Source organism: Catharus ustulatus, chromosome 6, assembly GCF_009819885.2.
Source record: "Catharus ustulatus isolate bCatUst1 chromosome 6, bCatUst1.pri.v2, whole genome shotgun sequence".
Classification (NCBI taxonomy): domain Eukaryota; kingdom Metazoa; phylum Chordata; class Aves; order Passeriformes; family Turdidae; genus Catharus; species Catharus ustulatus.
In genome coordinates this window covers 8583784-8603253 of record NC_046226.1, presented here as the reverse complement: position 1 = coordinate 8603253, position 19470 = coordinate 8583784, and the positions used below count along the sequence as shown (strand labels likewise).

At 43.0% G+C, this 19470-nt stretch overlaps 1 protein-coding gene across 7 annotated transcripts; it reads right to left on the bottom strand.

The window, feature by feature from the left end:
* Positions 1 to 4087: 4087 nt before the first annotated feature.
* Positions 4088 to 18164, bottom strand: LOC116998072 (SERTA domain-containing protein 2-like). 7 transcript variants are annotated; one of them, XM_033063405.2, is made up of 5 exons: positions 18060 to 18155; positions 16465 to 16942; positions 16161 to 16259; positions 15048 to 15166; positions 4088 to 7645 (listed from the first exon to the last, which is right to left on the bottom strand). In XM_033063405.2, exon 5 carries the CDS (start codon positions 7639 to 7641, stop codon positions 6790 to 6792), a length of 852 nt encoding a protein of 283 aa, XP_032919296.1. In that variant the 5' UTR covers positions 7642 to 7645; positions 15048 to 15166; positions 16161 to 16259; positions 16465 to 16942; positions 18060 to 18155; the 3' UTR covers positions 4088 to 6789. The 7 variants fall into 7 exon arrangements, with proteins under 7 accessions (XP_032919296.1, XP_032919300.1, XP_032919299.1 ...); XM_033063409.1 differs by lacking the exon at positions 18060 to 18155 and adding an exon at positions 17185 to 17738 and having other exon boundaries at positions 16465 to 16570; XM_033063408.2 differs by lacking the exon at positions 16465 to 16942 and having other exon boundaries at positions 18060 to 18164.
* Positions 18165 to 19470: the final 1306 nt, after the last annotated feature.

The window sequence follows — 19470 nt, the reverse complement described above, 5'->3', positions numbered from 1 at the left end:
TCTGATACCTCAGTGCTATTAGCATGGGAAGATCTCTGTCCTGCTTACTCAGTAGATGGAATAGGGCCTTTAGAAAAATGTTCTTTTGAAGTGGCTCTACAGCTTCCCTGGCCCTGGAGGGAGTCCTGCAGTGCCAAACTGGAAACTCCATCTGCATACAAGAGCAGGGTTAACTTTTCCAGTTAACCCTAGATTTGAATTAATTTTCAGTTTCCCTTATATTCCTTCAGAGCTCTTAAACATGTATTAAATGGGTAGTCATAAGCTCACAAAATGTTAAATTGCCAGTAAATGGTGATTGAATAGTTGAGGTTGGTAATAAACATTATTAAAATCAATTATAAGATTAAAATCCCATTTTTATGCTTTCAGACAAGCAGGGGCCTGCAGAGGGGCTTGAGGGGGCAACTCACAGTGTGTGTAGCATTCAGTGATGCATTAGAGCCCTCTTTTCCTCTGGGCTTTCAATTTTGCCTTTGCTCCTGTGGGCATTGGATGAATGTATCAAAAAATGTTTTGCACTGTTCCTTTGGGAGAAGGATGAATACGTCATCTTTCCCTCCTATCAGAAGATTTTACAGCCCTGTCCAAGGTACAGCATGGAACGAAAAAGGGTTCAGCCCTTGTGATTCAGCAGGGAAACAAACTGCTGGGGTTCCAAAGGTGATGGGCTCCACCTTCCAGGACAGGATCCGCTTCTGGAGAGATGCTTTGAGCCCTCACCACCTGTAAGCACTGGCTTAAGACAACTGAGGGACCTTGTAACTCCCATTTCTAATCTGAGATGAACAAATTCACCATTCCAGGGGAAAAGACCAGCAAAATTTGAATGGCAAAGTAATTCAATTCATCTTCAAGGCTGGGGAGTTCCGACATCCCTGCAGCCCCCACCAGAATTTGGACACGACCAGCACATCTGGGGCTACCCACAAAGACAAAAAAGGGCTCTATGAAGTGACAGAAGATCAGGGGGAAAAACCAAAGTGTAGCCAAGCATTTCCAGGCTCATTCCATAGTGAAAACGTGTGCTGGCCTGCCGTGGTTGTGCTGAGGAGCGAGGGCTGCCGGAAGCGCCTGTGACGCGCTCTGCGCCAGCCGCCACCGCTCGTTTCCTTGAGTCATTTCCTCATGTCCCTGGCAGCCAGCCCAGGGTGCCAGCACACGCCGTGTCCCCAAAGGCACAGCAGCCCCACAGGCACCCCGGGTCAGCGCCCTGCAAGGGGTGCCCAGAGGAAATAGCACTCTGTGCCCCAGCACGGTTTTTAAGCTACGAATTTCGATGTTTCTCGTCTTAGTTACGAGCTCACAGCTGTGAAATCCTGAGTTTTGATGAACTAAACGTGTTACTGTACTCTGTGTTTGTGGAAGGCAAATACCACAGGGTTCTGGCATTTGCTTAGGATTTTGAAAAGGTGGAAACGAGAGCAAGGCAGGAGCTCTGGACAGCAGACTTAGACAGGAATGCCTCTTTCTTCTGCTGGGATTAGAAGGAAAATATACCCATAGAACAAAGTTTTTAAAAGTTCCAATCAGCAGTGTAATTACTGAAATGCTTTCTTTGTGGAAGGAATGCTGTAAACATTCCTTTGCAAAAAAAACCCCTCAAACCAACTTTATTGTGAAAGACTGAGAATTTTTCAATGCATGTTCTAAAACCTGGAATTTAATTAATTATAATAACTTTTAAAAGACTCAAGAAAAAGAAGGGGGGTACTCAGACTCCAGGATGATTTCTAACCACACTATAAGCCCACTATTCATTGCATATGGAGAAGATGGAGTAAAAAACAAATAAATCTTGCAAAGGCCTAAGCTCTTCTCAAAATGCAAGGTCATTGCAGGATTTAAAAGCACTCTGGTATTTTTTAATGAGAAGATCAGCTTTAATAGTTTAAAAAATGGGTCTTCCTGGAGTACTCCTACTCCAGTTAAGACAGCAAAAGGGAATTTGGCTAAAACAGAGCTACCCTCAAATTAATTAACTCCCAAATTTCCCTGTGGATCCAAGTTTAACTTTCCAGATCCACTGTGGAAGATTCAAAAGAGAAAAAGTTTTTGCTCCTTCTACTGAAATATGTCTGAGGACCTCCTAAATTGCCTCCCACAGCACAGCCTGGATGCCAGAGCACAGCCAGCCTGGCTTAGTGCTCTGCTGGGTGGGATAAGCAGGCCCTGATGAGAGAAAAATGTATGGAATGAAGTTGCAACATTTTTTGCTTTTTTTAATCAAGGCGAGATGCCTGTGAATGCTGGGCAAATACTGAAATGCCAAAAATCCTCCAGCTTCCCCAAACATCAGCTTTATTAACACACATTTCCACAGATACTCCTGCATCTGCAGAGCTTGGTCCTCACTTCTAACATTGATTTTGAACAGCTCAAAATTAGTTTTGCTGCTAATTTATAACTCATCTTCCTCACAGAACTAGTGGATAGGTTATTTAATTTTTTGTATTTTACTGTTGCTTGTGCTGAAAAATGAGTCTTTTAAAGTGTCACTTCCAGCACACAGATTACAGAGCTGGACAGAGCACTCTGAGTGGCACCCAGCCCTCCCCAGCCCGCTGTCTGAAGCAGCTCTGCACTGAGCTGTGCTGCTCTGAACGCTTTCAAATTCAGATCCTTCAGCGTGGCTAAAATCGATGCAAGTCCATGAACACCTACACCACCTTTAAACAGTCTCAGCTTGCTCTGAAAGCTCCAAAAATATTTTCTTAGAACACTGAACTGCAGCACACCCTCAAATGGCAGCGTTTTCTGCTGCTCTGTGCTGCAGCATCTGCAGCAGCTTCCTCAGGAATGAGTCAGTCCAGGAGCTGATGGCATGGGGGTCACAGCATGATTTCTGTGCAGCTCCTTCTAGAACTGAGCTTTTCACACTGTGGTCAGCAGGCAGGAGGCAGGAGGAAGCCTGTAAGCAGCAGCCACTGCAGTCTCATCAGTGAAAGTTGCTGGAAGTGCTCTGTTATGCCTCAATCTGTATGATATTAAGGGTTTTTTTTCCTTAAAACGGAGGGAACTTGATGTAATTCTTAAAATGGCACATAAGGATGTTTGTCACTAAACACTTAAAAATGAGGGGAAACGGCGATTCTGTCTCAGGTTAAACATTGAAAGTTCATTGCAGAAGGGTCAGGATTTCATTTTAGGAACAGAAAGATAATGGAAACCTCTAAACCTGAAGCTCCGGTTTGATTTGTACAAGCAGCCTTTCACTAGCCTGGAGTGGCAGGGCTTTTGTCCAGCCTGACAAGCAGGCAGGTCTGAAGAGTCACCACTATGTGTGTCAAGGACACTTGCATGTGACACTTGCTTTCTGGTACTGCATGCCCTGAAGGGACACTGAGAACTGCAGGGGCTGGGAGCTCCTCACAGGGCACTGGAGACAGCTCAGGGCTAAAAACACGTGTCCCCTGTTCCCGACAGGAATCCCACCGCCCCACTGCTTGGGAAGATGCTCTGGGGGCCATCCCTTCTTTGGTTATAAAGGGGATGTGAGGGTGTAGTGCTTTTTAGTGAAACTCAGAGCCAGAGCAAAGCTGCAGCTTAGATATTAATAGCTGAAGTAGAGAAAACCTATGGACTGTGGTAAACGAGTGTAACATTGTAAGATTCCAAATTCCAAACTGCAGACTCGGGCTCCAAGGTGGGAGGATGAGATGCTGTGCAAGACAATGACCACTGAGCAGTGGAGGAGCAAACACCATGAAGACCCCAGACCTTATTATTAATAATGGTCTGAATTATTATTATTATAATAGACATAATTGCCCAGGAATTTCACTGTTCACAGTCCCTCCTTGAAGGCACCCAGCTCGGGCTGTGGTGCTTCCCTAAAGGAATCCATCCCTCAGGATACATGGAAACCCTATTATGGGGTCTGACATTTGTACAGGTTTGTAAGGTGTTTAGTAGTTCTAGGGACAAATGATGGAGGAGAGGGGGCATGTGGAGAAGGAAGAAAAGTACAAATGCCAATGGAAAATTTTTTGTCTTTAAGAGCGAAAGAACAAAGAAAAGGTGGCAAGGTGCCATAGATTTTTTTTTATGCTTTGTTTTTAAAATTCACATACTGAAGGCTCCAAAATATAACTGGTTTAAATGCAAAACTGTGGCTTTTATTTCCAAACATACAATAAATAGGTCCACCACAACTAGCCTCTAACTTCATTTTACATGGAAGGATTTTAAAATTAGTTTGTGCATATTTAAAAATTAAACTTCCCTTTGCACATAATTCCAAACATAACCGAACTGCATTACACACCAGTTCATGGTCTTGGCACTGTGACACAAGCAACCAATTAGAAACAGAGCTCTGTAGCAGGACTTGTACAAAAATTGCATTTTGAATTGTTGATAAAAGATCTACCAACAATTAAATCTTTTGCTGCAGTATACAAAAAACTTTAGTACATAAATGATGAAAAGTTGTCTTCTGTTTCTGTAGAGACTGCAGGGTAAGTGGATTTATTAAGTGTTCACTATTTGCTATATGATACAATTTTCATATCAAAATATCTTTACTGCATAGTAACATTCCGTATTTTCAAATGCAAAAAGAGATTAGACACAGTCTTTTCATTTTATCCCTCATCACTGAATTTAAAGACATTTTTAACCGCATCTCTGTTTCATCACAGTGCAGAAGGCCCTTAATATTTCAAGGATTTATTCAGTCATATTTTTAATACAAAAGTAGAGGCTGAGGAAAAGCCAGAGTAGTCTATACACAATGCACAATCTGTGTACATTCTGAAGCTGTACCTCTTCAAGAACTAGTTATACACTCTTCAAACAAATCCCTTTATCCAGCAATTCAAAATGCTTTAGATCAGAAGTTTTATATTAGAATCAATACAATATATGCATATAAATACATTTATACCCTTGGGCTGCTGAACAACCCAGATGGCTGCGAGGATGTGACCTGAAATGGTTCTCCATTGGCCTGGGACACCAAATTATGTCGGCAGCTAACTGTTAACCAAGAGAGTCACAGTAAAAAATGGAGATCTCTGCACAAGGCAGGTGTGCCACAGCATCAGTTAAGACTAGAAATACCAGGTGACACCCTGGCCCCTTCAACAGGGCCAGGATTTCAACTTCTGTGAGATGCAACACACAGACAACATTTTTTCCCTCTGCCGACGCTCCCTTCATAAAAAGTCTCAGCAGAACAACAAAAAACCAAAAAATACAACAAACCAAAGCAAAGATTTTACAACTGCAAGTTTCCAAGACAGGTGCTGCAGCTTTCAAGAACAAAGTCAAAGTTTTATAATTAAAAAAGGAGGAAAAAAAATAACAGAACCCAAACCAAAAAGCAATGTGCAAGTGTGAAACTCAGAAGACGATAGCAGGGATTGATCTAGACCTCGGTCCAGGCTGAAACACAGAACCCAAACTGCCTGATGGAAAAACAGTTCTCACTGCAAATCTCATCTCCAGCTGAGCAGGGTGTTTGTGTATCTGTATAAAAACAGCTCTGCCCCACCCAGGACAGCAGCTCCAAGGTCCCAAAGCCCAGGTGGCCCCAGCCCCTGGGAGGGACAGAGCCAGCAGCACTGACTGGGCACGGCCCTGGCAGCTCCAGGGGCTGTCACAGCAGTGGGTGATGTGGTCTCTGTTCTCAGCTTGGCTTCTGAAAGGACGCAGAAATGTTGACTGAGTATCCTCCAAAGGTGCTAGAGGTTTTAAGTTTGAAGCGTTTCTTCCCACAATGCCAGGTATACAAATGTTTATCTTTTTAAATAATATTGCACATAAAAATCATCTTAAAATTTGTAGTGAAAGCAGGGTTGAAGGACAGTGTTTTCCAAAAGAGAATAAAAAGCTACCTGTACATAATAAGTTTTAATTTAAAGAACGCCAAGATTATTCAAAATCTAAGCACATAATACTGACAGAAAAATGTTAAATTGCACAATCTACATATAAATTAATTTGTAAATACTTAAACGTTTTTAAACATTGAATACCCTTGATTTCACAAATCAGCTAGGTCACTGTCAAAGGATCAACTTAATGAGTTAGAAATACTTTCCCCCAGAAAGAAACAGAAACAAAAAGATTTGCAGTCTCAGATGAAGCACTGGAAAGAGTTAAAGCATTTCAGCTCAGAGGTAGTGCTAAACACATCCAACTAGAAGTCCATTATATTTGAACTATGATGAAATAACGTAGTAAAATGTAGAAAGACTATAAAATTTACAAAAATAAATAGTTCTGAATGCTTTAGAAAATGCAAGAGACTTTGTTGGTAAGTGTCTTGATCTGCTTTTCTGACGAAAAGAAAGCAAAGCGTGTCTCATTTTTAAAATATACCCATCTCTAGTAACGTGTCTGCAATCCACACAATCTAACTCTTGCAACTTGACAGATGCCAGCTTGGCATAAACTCTGATATTAAAAATAAAGTGGAGGCATTGTAAAAGATCACCTCATATGAAATTTGCTTTGCATGTAAATTCTTCTGTCAAATTAAAAATTGCACATAAAAAAGTTTATTGAAAGAGGCATGAGGGGTGATGAGGGTATGTGCCCATTGTTCCACATACACCCTGGAAGGAAAATGATGATTGCACAGTTCTGATAAATAATTATTTTTTTTAAAAAAATCTGCCACTTTTTTGGTTTATAAGTTTTGGAATTATTTAGAAAATCCTACTATGGACAAATTATTATTTAGTTTGTTTTTTAAAGAATTCTTTACAACTATTCCAGTGGCTTTTATCCTGAAACCAAATGAAAGTGGCAGTTTAAAAGTATCTTTGGGTAAAACAAGTATCAGGATCCAACGAGAATCTCCATGATGTGGTCCAACTCACTCAGATCTGTTCTACATATCTGAATGTTGTTTGCTGAAGAAGAATTACAAGATGGGAAGGTTTTCAATGGTTCTTCTGTAGCAAGAGATGGTGATCTGGGCGGCATCAGGGGAGGGCAACAGAAGTCTGAATCATACATTGAAGTGTCAATATCTTCAAAAATGTCATCTATTGCCAAATCCTTCAAGTAACTGGTTGAATTTGAAATCTCAAAGGAACCAAACACACATTCAGCTCCCTTCAAATCCTGTCTGTCATCTTCTAGTTTCAGACCAGTATTTTCTGGAAACTTTGGCTGGTCATCTCCAGTAGGAACCAGACAAGTAGGTGGGCTTATATCTTCTACAAAGTCTAAATCCTTCAGAATAGACGAAATAGCAGATGACATGTCGTCGTCTGAAACGATCAGCAGGCTGTTTTCAATCGGGTCTTCTACAGACCGCAGGTCACAGCAGTGAGACTCTTGCTGACCAACACCTGAAGGCAACTGAAGGGGAATCCCAGGTGACTCCATCCCTGTGTAGCTGTGAGAAGCAGGAGCAATGCCAGGGCAGATGTTCACTGGCTGCTGGCTGCTCTCCTGTCTCATCTCCTCCTGAATCTGCCGCACGGTGTTGGCGATGAGGACGGAGCGGTGCAGGTTGGGCTCCACCAGCATTTTGTACGTCTGTAACTTGGTGAGGCACATGTTGAGCACCAGCTGCCTCTTGAGTGGGTAGGGCAGACTTCGACTGGAATCAAAGGCACTCGAGAGACCAGCCATGCTCTCCTCATAGTCACTCAGCTTGCGCTTTAGGCCTCTCCCCAACATGAACCTGGAAGACAAAAATTATGAATTAACCTTGGGCAGGCCCAACAGACAATTCTGAAAACCCCCTGGTGTACAATGCATTGGCTAGCTCAGACTTTTGGTCTCACAGAACATCAAGAGAGAAATCCTACACAATACTACTGCCATTGAAATGCACCTTCCAGTTAAATTGTTTCATGGCAACTTTTTTCCTAAACAGAAAACATGGAATAAATATACTCTTTTTTTAAAAAAGTTATATACTTCTAAGTACATCTGACTGACCACATGAAATAAAATAGATGCTTATATTAAGGATCAAACAACTCTACAGAATATTTCACCATTTCCATTTTAACATTCATTCTTGGGTACAGCAGGTAATTTCAACACCCGTTTTGATCTCATTAAGGCATTCTAATGTCCTGTTCAGTGTCTCTGAGAACTCTATGTAGGACTGATTCTTCTCTTTTTTCCTTTGGTGACCCAAAATTGTTTTACAGCAAGACCAACAGCAGGGCCTCCCATGGGATCCTTATACCCATTCCACAGCTTGGTAGTTTGGTTAAATGTGGGAGGAAATCTGGCTGAGCCCACAAAGAGATAATGGGTGCTCATGGCTGCTGGTTCCCAAACTGCTACTGACTTCACATTTAGAACATCAGGCAGGAAGCTATCAAACAGCATTTTAAAAGTGACCAATTTTGGTAAAACAGGAACAAAAATAGAATTTAGTTGCTTTCATTCTGCTTTGTGTGCTCTTGCACTGAAATACAGTAGGTCTAGAACAATATGGTACAAAAACCTGTACACACACACACATCTAAAATATAAGTGATTCAAACAAAAACCTGCTTGGGTATTTTGCAAGTTTTATTAGGGACAATAAGCCCCATGAATCACTCATATGAACACAGAAAAAGAATATACTCTGCACAGAAAACACTGGTTAAGTCTTAGTTACACACATCCTAAAGTGTCCATGAATACACCTTGTTCCCAAACTACTAAAAAAAATTAGGCAATCATAAATTAGACACCAGTGGCAGATTAAGGGCAGATCCTTCACGCACAATGATCCAGACCCTGCGTGCTGCCGAGGGCCTCCCAACTTCCTTTTCATGTGAGCACTGGATGCTGCCAGCAATAGCTCAGCTGATGGCTGCAGCTGCCAGCTGCTAGCCTGTTGCTAGACTTTTGGGGACAAGGAGAAGGCAGCAGGATAAAGCCTCTTTTGCTTTCAGGATTTCTCCAGATTTGCAGGGAGCATGGCAGGGCTCCATGGCTACATCCATCTGCCCAGACAAGGCTGTTAGAGAACTCAGCTCCTCTGGAGGAACAGAAAGCAAGCAAGCAGTGCATCCTCCTCACAAAGAGAGAAAACAGCTGCTACAGGAGTTTAGGTGTCACACTTCTCAATAGTATACACTTTTTAAAAAGACATATCTGGATGAAATACAACTTGTCCTAGGAGTGCATTTTTACTTAGCAGGGAGTAATCTGGTCTATCTTCAGTTCATTAACATAGTCACTCTTGAAATAGCAACAAACATCAATTACTTGTAATTTTACCACTGCTGCAATTTTTAAATTTTGGAACCATTTTGCTCTAAAGTTTTTTGCTAAAGTGCTACAGCACCAGCTGAATCTCTTTAAAAGCCAGAAGGTGCCTGGATGTGGTGTGCCTGCTCACCTGGGTCACCTTCCCACACTGATCATGTATCGCTCTCCCACTCCAGCACCCCATTAAGAGCAAACGGACCCAGCCAGTACCGAGCACTTCATTACAACAACATCAGAACAAATCTGGATACAAAGTTCAGGCACAAAATATAATAACAAAGTATGCTGGAGAGGCAGTGTGTGTGTCAAGGATCCTTCAATACCGTCAGTGACTGGCAATTTTTAACAGAGTCTATGGAAAATCACATTTATGCAGGACAAGTAGACTGTTGCTAAATATACCAACTCTTGTCGTGAAGACAGTAATTCATGCAAATCATATACTCACAATAAAATTGTGAGCTCTCCATTTTAAGTAGCATTTAAATGTTGTGCACTACCTCAGGCATTACTTCATAACATCACTGTAAGAACAAATATTATGCATCAAAACGGCTGTTTCTTCACTAAGCACCATCATTCCCACGCACTACAAACTAGTGGGGTTTCTTTATTTTTATTTTTTTTCTCTCAATTAATTAAGCACACCAAAATTTACACCCATAAGGAAATAAAGTTAGAACCACCCAGGAAACAGCAATTCTGACATTTCATATATTCAGAAAGCTTGGTTTTGATAATTTACTGCTTTAAATTTTTTTTTAATACACATTTATACTTTGCTATACACACAGGACACACTATTCTTATGTCTTTGAATTATATAAATGCTGTTGATTCCTAACGTCTCAAAAATGTGCTAGTATTTAAATTCAGTCAGCAAGCTTAAAAAGTGAGCAACTATGACATACAAGGATGCATAATTTCACAAAAACAACTTAATATGGTGTTTTACTTTTCAATTCAGACAGTGGTCTAGTTAGACTAAATACTTCATGCTCATATAGGCAGACACTCCTCTTTTCATTCCTCAAATTTCCTTCATAAAATTTGTCCCAGAGCATTTTAGAAATATGTAACAATGCTTGAGCATGACAGCACTTGACTGTAAAAATGAAGTGCAAGAAACACTATTTGCTCCAACTTCAAAATGTTTCTACTTAACATATTCCCAATCCCAAGATGTGTTTTTAAAATAAACAAACATAGTAATTACTACCTTACATTTTAGAAATTCTGTCTAACATTGTTTTATTTCCTAAAAGGAAGAATCCCCTACTCTCCCCTCCAGAAGCTAGAGGACTTCAGAGGTTACACAAAAATTTGGAAAAGGCTAAAAAAACCCAGAGTACCATTGGTACAAGGGATTTAAAAATGACTAGTGTCATGGTTGCTACAGGAGACATTAAATTTCAGTTCTTGTCAAACACTCAGCTGCTGACCTACAAAAGACACAAAGCCCCTTTGTTAGCAGCTAATCTACATTTTATCAGGCCTTTTGCTTTACTTTCTAACACAGGAATTTCTGATGGGATCAGATCCTTAACAAACTACTGCTTATTTTCTAAGTAGCTTGTTGACACCTCATCCCAAACCCAAAATTCAGGCAGAAGCTCTCTTTCACAGCATTACTTTACAACAGAAGATGCTGACGGCATTATTTAATTATGCAATGCTTACTCTACTCCAGTTTTTGGAGGTAGGGCAAACAAGCAGCCGTGCACACACAAGCCCCAGTTGCCTGCTCAGAGCAGGAGCAGGGTCAGCCCTTCCATCAGCTGACACGAGGGCACAGCCAGCTCTGAGCAGCACAATCTGGGCACAATAATGCAACAGCAGCCTCCACAAACTCCACTCTCCTTACTCCAGCCTAATTCCAGGAACCTACTCACATCTCAAAAAACTGGATCAACTAACAGGATTTTGGGACGTGCCAATCTGATAACTCTGTAATTTCTAAGTAAATAAACTGAGTAAGAATTAAAAGTTTATGCCAGCTTTAAATATGAGGTCTGTACATAGCTGTTCAACTATAAAAGCAGCAAGCTCTAAGTCACCCTTTTTTTGAACTTGAAAAAGCTCCACAACAATTTTTTTTTCCATTCAGATGATCTATTTTAGAATCTTTTGTCATGAAAAAAACAGGAACAATGAGGAGCAACACATCTCAACTTTTTTCCTGGCATTTTCTCATCCTCTCTTATTATAGTAATGCAAACTGAGCCACAGACCGTTTATGGCAGAATGCTTTTTTAATGAAAATGATTTTTCAGATATAGAGAAAAGCAAGTAAAGTGAACTCTATCCACATCACTGAACTACAATGGAGTCTACATAGAAATTCTGCCCTGACAGTCTGTTCCTCAGTTCCTTCCAGAGGTCCATGGAGGACATTTCACAGCAAGTTCTCTCTGCTAAGATGGGAAGAACCATCCAAGCACTGTAATCCTACACCATACCAGGGTTTGAAAAAACTTGGGAGGGAAGAGGCACGTCCCTGGTTGGCAAATCCACACAATACCAAACAAACAGGCCTGGTCAGGGTGCAGCTACTCAGAAGAAACATTCCAGGCTACCAAGAAAAATTCACATTGCGACGTGTTGTGGACAATACAAGGCCGGTGCCACCATTTCAGCTCCATCTGTCACACGGTCTGACAGTGCAGCTGCCTCTGACACATGGCTGGGAAGTACAGCTGGGAACACTCTCAAGGAATAATGCAACATGTGAAAACCCTCAATTACTTCTATCTGGGCAAACTACTACTTAAAAACTTTTTTGGAAGATGAGGGAGAAGAAAAGTTTAACAATGTTTGGAACTCAGGACTTCACAGAGCTTTAATTTTCAGCAGAGAGGAGCTTCAAAAAATGAGTGTATTAAACACGACTGCCACAGTTAGTATCGTCTGAACACAAACTTTTCATGCACAAAACAAGCACTGTATTAAACTACACAACAATTATTTATTTACCAGTAAATATGTTTAAATAGCAAGATCATCAATAAAGTACCTGGCCTTCACTATGCAGATAAAGGTAATTGAATTCATAGTGGTTCCTTTCAGTTTTTCTTTTTAGAGTATTATTAAATTCAAACTTGTTTGATCCTTTCTGCACAGCCTTCTGTACCCTGCTGCATTCTTCAGCCCAAGACTGTCTCAAAGTGCAATACTACTTTTTCTTACAGGACAAAAATACCAGCTTTGCAGGTGTGTAAGTACCTCATGAGTGAAAGCTGCCTGTCCAGTTTGCAGTAGTGCAAGTAGAGTATTAAAATCAAAATTAGAGACTCCTTGCTATTGTAATTCGGGCAATTCCCTTTCAAAGTCTCCTGTGTCTTGTAACTGTAGAAACCATGTAAGAGTAAAGACAGACAGAAGTCTCTCTGGGCTGTAGACTTGTGTTAGTGACTGACCAAGGCTGGCTGATAACCTGGTGTTCTGCTCTCCCCTCTCTTCCATGGACACATCTCACAAGCACACATCTATCTGCAGGAAGTACAAAGGAAGATAAACACCCAATAGTTACGGCTGTTTCCCAGAATTATTTGATGTATGCTGCACTATTTTTAATGATAATCCCTCCCCTACCCGACAGACATTTTTAGGTAACACAACTAAATGAGCAGTTTTAGTTAAGTGCTGGACTGGCTGTTGTATTTCACGTAGAAGAAAGTGCACAAGAAAATGGAAAGGCTGAAGGTGTAGTTAACAGCCACAGAAAAATCCCTTCCTCCCATCCGGGCTTAGTGCTGATCACTTGGACATGCCTTACATAACAGCGTAAGCTGTCAGAACACACAGAACATCTCTGATCTGGGGTCCCCAGCAAGTGCTGGAGATCCTCACACTACATCTTGGCTGTTACCCAGAGCAAGTGAGGGAAGGACTTAGGGAACACCAAAGTAAAAAGCAGTTTAGACCTGAAGATACTTCCAAATAATACAGCAGTGTGTTTAAGTCCATTGCCTCCCCACCCCCCTCAGCCCTGCCCCAGTTTAGCCAGGATGAGTAACTGCTGGAGAAGGCACAAGTGACTAAAAGTGTGCATACAGGGAGGAGTGCAGTCCTACCAGCTTACTCCCATACCTAAACCACTATGCAACAACTTGCTCACAGGAGTCAGACATTAGCTGCTCAAAGAAAGGAGACTTAATGTCAACTTTTTGGTCAACGAATCCTGACCTATAACACGCCCACAGTCTGGTACAAAGTAACTTGAACACAGAACCAAGATACGCTACTGTTCAGACTCAAGAAACCCCAACAAAAACAACAAACAAACCCCAAAAAACCCCCCTCCCACACCAACCCTGGAAACAAAAACCCCACATCTAAGGATTTCCCCACTTTTTGAAAGTAAGACTAGCCTGAATAGCATTCATTAGGTAAAGGAAAGGAATAAGAGAAAGACTGAGTTTAGCATAGAATTATTCTGGAATTAATAAAGTTTCCACTGCCATTCACTATGTATGGAAGTAGAAAATAAACCTGTATCATACACAAATATTTTAGGAGCTGAAATGATGTTCAGGAAGCACTTAGAAGTAAGTTTTAACTTGATTTATAAGTTAGCTTGAAAACCCCCAAAACAACCTGTTTATGTTATGTCTACTGAATCTGGAAAACTCCTGCACTTAAGGACATCTTTCTAAGTTCCTTACTCCCATTCATTTCACAAAGCACTGATAAGAGCTTTGCTTTACAAACTATGGCAGCTAAGTTTCAGAGCACAGCATTTCACTCTGGAGAAGGAACTCCTCTGTACCTTCCATAGCTAAAACAAGTGGGTGCCAATACTTAGTAGAGAGAAACTTCCATCCTTCGAAAAATCCCAAACTAAACCACTGTCACTCTTGTCTACATTTATTAATAAAGGTCATATGTATATTTTTAAGGAGTGTGTGTTTAGCAATGATTTTTTCAAGGATTTTGGTGGATTTTTTTTTTAAAGTGGAAGCAGGGCCTGGAAATCATTTAAACTAAGAATCAATACTAGTTGGCAAAAGCTAATACATGATCAAGAGTTACTAAACCTAGAAGCTCCCGTACTAAAACTCAACTGTAATTTAATGAGAACATAAGACTCATAAAGGTAACAAGAACCAAACCACCATGGTTCCACCAAAGCATCTCATTGGAGAGACAAAGGATCATTAGAGAAGCAAATGCAATGACAGACCTCTTCACAGCTTGCTCTAGTCAACTGAACAGTTCTCAATCCCATATTTGCTTCAAACAGAGACACTAGATGCATTTACCTACACAACACCGACAGCAGGGTTACAGTGATCTAAAAGATCTACTAATAAAGGAAGTCAGAGCTTATTAAATACTAAAAATTGGCATGCCCATATTTTAACAGAAAAAAATGAACCATTAACAGCAAAAGCAAACAAGAAAAAGAAGCTCTTTTCCTCATAGAGGACTGTGCATTTATTCTGTCAGTAACTAAATCAGAAATCATTGAATTTTCTCTTGTAGTTCACAGCTTTACTTCACTATCTGACATGCCACCTTCTCACAAGACAAAACTGGAATACTCAATTTTAGCAGCTGAACAGTGGATCTTACCATAAGATTAAAGTCTCAGTTAAGCAATTTCTAAGACAAACGTGATCTTAAGGAAATATGCTTTATCGCATTGTAATAACTCCCCCTTATGAAGTAAAAAACAGCAACTGAAATTCAGAATACTCAAACCAAAGAGATTTTACCTCACTTTATATTATATATCCAATTTCTAAAATATGTATTTCAGTTGACCATTCTAATTCACAAATAACATCTGCAGCACATTACTATTATTAGAACATGCCCTATGCACGTAAAATACAATTTCATAAAAAAATGTAAGTAGTTACCCTTAGAAAACAGAAAGGAGTCCAGGCAGGAAGATTCTGGATTTTGCATAAAGCGTGCTCATCCAAGAGTCTTGAACTATCCCAGAGGCCAAGCCATCCACAGAGGTAGGATGATGCGACTTAAGAGGAAAAACAAAACAAAACCAGAGTATTTAATTACGATGTGGTGGGTTTTATTTTTTTAAATCAGAAGCATTAAGCACACAATTCAATACAACTTCTTAAATGATTTGTGTTAAATTCTATTAAAGCAGATAAATATGGGTAAACCTCCCTAAAATTCATGAATACACTGAAATAAGAGGAACTAACAGTTTCACCTGTGAACACATAAAATGTGGAAATTATCTTTCATAAATGAGTATTACAAATGCTGATCCTCTAAATGTTAGGCTTTAGGACAAGGAATTGCACTGCTAATTCCTCAGGTTATCGAAGGCCAATTTACAATTGTAATCATCTCCAAAATTACATAATCAGGAGAGAAAATACCATACATTGTGAAGAACTACATTTCAGCATTATCTCCTAATGCTTACAGGCTGCAAAAGCAGTTAGATTTTTATTTAATTCCCCAACTTTCCTCTTTCTCAGCATACACAAAATGAGAAGACAGTTGACCAGGTGTCCTAAGATTGTGTCTAATGTTCAGTGTGGCACCATTACCATCAAACTCCTGATATAGCAACATCTGCAGGATGGCTAGAGACCACATGGGATTAAATCATGGATTAGCTCAAGGCACTGGAAACTGGGAAACGTGAAAAGGTTGAAGTGACAGTAAACCATGGCCTAGGCTAGGAAATGTGGAGGGAATCGCATGATCCATGCTCTTGAGGTCTCGCCTCCACCTGGAGAATCAAACAGTTTGAATTCCGAGAATTAAAGCCCTTGCAGGGCTAAGAGCCTGCAGCCAGGACTGGATGTGACATGCCTGTTTGTGCACATCACACACACAGACACCTGACCCAGCTAGGGCAAAGCGCCTCCCCAGCGCACCGCAGGAGCAAGGATCAGTACTGCATAAACACAGGCCTTCATGAGCACAAATCAAGAGTTCATACAAAATCATTCACAAATCTTAAAATAATACATAGTGAAAGGCAGTCTTACATTCAGACAGATGGGCAAGTAAACGCCTACAGTTCATCTTACATAGCAACTCATAGCCTGATGCTACCAAAGGGCTCCTCCGCTTACAGAACCTCGGAACTGTAAAGATGCAGTAAAACAGCAATAAAATGCCCGTGACCTAAGCAAGCCAAATCTAACCCACAGCAACAAACACAGTAACATCTCCCTCCTCCTCCTAGAAGCTGACTTCTTTCCCAGCATAATGATAGCCACACTATCTGTAAATAACTAAAAAACAAAAAAAAAGAAGCCCCAAACAAAGAGACAAATGAAGATTCATAACCTATTTGCTCTGAAACAGCAGACTTCAGATGGTCACTATCGAGCATCATTAAAATATACTTGTTAGGTCACAGGGAGATGTGTGCAGGCACAGCATTTTCTATACACTGAATATAAAAACACATGTTTTAGAGTTTTAGGATTCTTTAATGCTAAAACAACTGCACAAAGCTAACAAGCATAGTAAAATGTTACGAAGTTTTAGATTTTAGTACCTTAGGTAAAAAAACCCGAACCCAACAAAATTAGAACCACTGGATAAAAAAATAGTACTGTTACTTGTGTTTTAGAAGTCCAACATTTTGCTAGAAGGAGATGAAGTCAAGAAGTTTTCAAATTTAATTTCTTTATTAGATACTTCAAAGGATTCCTGCAGAAGTAACTGTGGAGGTTTTGACTTTTGCCCTGTATGATTTCACACTGTGTTGAGTGTCAGGAAGAAGTACAGAAGTAACGCTATTAGGTTTAGTTTTTACAATCTGTTAGGAAAAAAAAAACAACTATAGAAGACACAGAGTAGCTGCAAACCACTATGAATATCTCTAGTGGATTACTTTTTGTCTTCCCTCCCTAGTATGTGTTTGGGGGTCACTTTAGAATTTTGAGATTACAGCATCATTTCAATGTTAATGGTATTTCCCACACTGCAGTTAAGTGCCTGAACTATGGAATTTTAGCCACATCAAAAATAAAGTGGAAAACTACTGCATAAGGCTCCTACCTATGCTTTCAGAAACGAGCATTCCAACGCAGCTCGAAAAATTCCAGGCCTAACTAGGGCAGAAATTATTAACTGCACCTATTTGCGAGCTTAATCTGCAATATGCATAAAGACCCATCTTACGCTCCTCCAGCCCCATCCACCTGCTCGTAGCCCAGACTAACACACGTTCCCTAAGCCAAACAAAACCTGCTATTATAAAGGTAACTGCAGCTGATACATTAAGTCGCAACTACCAAGCGGCAGCGATCAGGAGCGCCAGGATGGAGCCGCTGGGATTCAGGGAAAGCCCTTTCCTGCCGCGCTCCCGCGGCTCCTGCCACCATTTGGCCTTTGTGGAAGGAGCGCCGGTGCTTCCTGCGGGCGTCCCGCCCCCCCGCCGGGCCGTGGGCAGCGGTAACCAGAGACAACCTTGGGCTTCCCGAGCTGCGAAAAGTTACACTCCTCCCCCTTCCTCCGCCCGGCTCGCTCAGACCCCGGCCGGGCTAATTATAACTGCGCGAACAACTTCCACCGCCGGCCGCGCTCCGGGCGCTCCCCCCGCGCCCAGCCCGGCTCCCCGGGGCCGCCGTACCCGCACCCCGGCCCCGCCGTGCCCCAGCCCGGCTCCCCGGGGCCGCCGTCCCTCCGCCCCGCACCTCCCCGGGCCCCGCCGCCCGCTCCACCTGTCCCCGCCGTCCCCTCCTCTCCCACCGCCTCGCCGGCTGCCCCTCCACCCGTCACCGGCAGAGCCCCCCCCGCCCCGTCAGGGCTCCCGCCGCCCCCGCCTCGGCCTCCCGCCGTGCCCGGCCGTCACCCCGCGGCCGCCGCTGCCTTCCCCCTGCCCTCGGCTCCCAGCCCCGCGCCCTCCCGCCGCCTCCCGCCCGGCGCCGCACCTAGGAGCAGAGGAGCCCCCGTTCCTTCGCAGCAGCCGCGCTCCCTCCCTTCGGCGGGGCTGGGACTCGGCCGGGAGGAGGCGGAGGCAGCGCCACCCCCGCCGGGCCCCGGCAGCCTCCGCTCCGCCCTTCCCTCCGCCCGCGGCTTCCGCGGGGGGGCGCTGCGTGCGCCGCGCGCGCCAGCTGCCCGCCCTCCCATTGGCCGGCGGCGCTTTCAACCTGCCCGGCAACCATTTTCTGACTGGCCGGGGAGCCGGGGGGGCGGGGCTACCGCTGGTCCCGCGGCGCCGGCCAATGAGCGAGCCGGGAGAGCCGTGGGGGCGGGGCCTCGCGCCCGCCTCGCCCAATGGGGACACGGGCGCCGCCGAGTCCCGCGTTCCCCGGCGCGGCGCTCCGGGGGCGGCCCCGCCCGCGCTGCCGGGGACGGCGGAGCGGCCGCGCGGGGCCCGGCCCGGCCCGGCACGGCCCTGCACGGTACGGCGCTGCTCCGCCCGCCGCCGCTGCTGCTGCGCTGCGTGCCTTGAAACCAGCGCGGAGCCATTGGCCAGCCCGGGCACAAACCCACAGCCGTCCTCATCCCCTCTCTTTTTTTTTTTTTTTTTTTTTAATTGTAATGAACTCGCAGTGCGTCTGTGACCAAAACTACCAAATTTCAGTAAAAGGCACGCCCAGGGCCTCTACAGAGCGGCGTTCCTACAACGCCCGGTGCCAGGGCTGTTGGGAAACGAGGCGCACACGTCTCCCGACCAGCCCTAGAGCTACGTCAAACATTGCACAATTCTCCCATTAATATTCACTTGATTTTTTTTCTTCAAAGAGGAGGTGGTTTAGCCATGCTCAAACCTCATATTTGCTCTTCACGGACATTTGCGTAATCAAGTTACGTTGGCACGAGTGTTTGTATAAACCGGATTTCAAAATCTGACATTGAAGTATTTGTAAAGATCGATTTTCATCCTGTGTCGAACCCTTCCATAGGTTGGTTACCTGATGCATCCTTAGAAAGCTGCTTAATCGAAACCTGTCTCTGAAAGTTAATCTTTTGGACATTAAAACCAAACTCACAGACGGGTTCCTACATTGATGGTGAGCACAGATCGAGTTCATGCACAAGGTTCCATGACGGTCTCATAAATACTACAGAAACATTTGCAGTTGTCTGGTGGAGATACAATACAACTTCCATGAACGATCAGCTGCTTTTTGTGATTATTCAGCAAAGGAGATTTTTTCTTTTAACCCCTCAGGTCCAGCAGATTTTAACCTTGTGTCCCCTGATGGGCACTCGTGAAGGGGTAGGAGTGTGCAAGGCCTGACCCAAAGCAGGGGTGAAGGGCAGAGACACAAAGCTGGAGCTGACCCCTGCCAGTCCCCAGCTGAGGACACGGGGACTGTCTCTCCAGGCCACCTC

Excerpts from the sequence above, each read along its gene's own strand:
- LOC116998072 (XM_033063408.2), bottom strand. The coding sequence starts at position 7,641 with ATGTTGGGGAGAGGCCTAAAGCGCAAGCTGAGTGACTATGAGGAGAGC.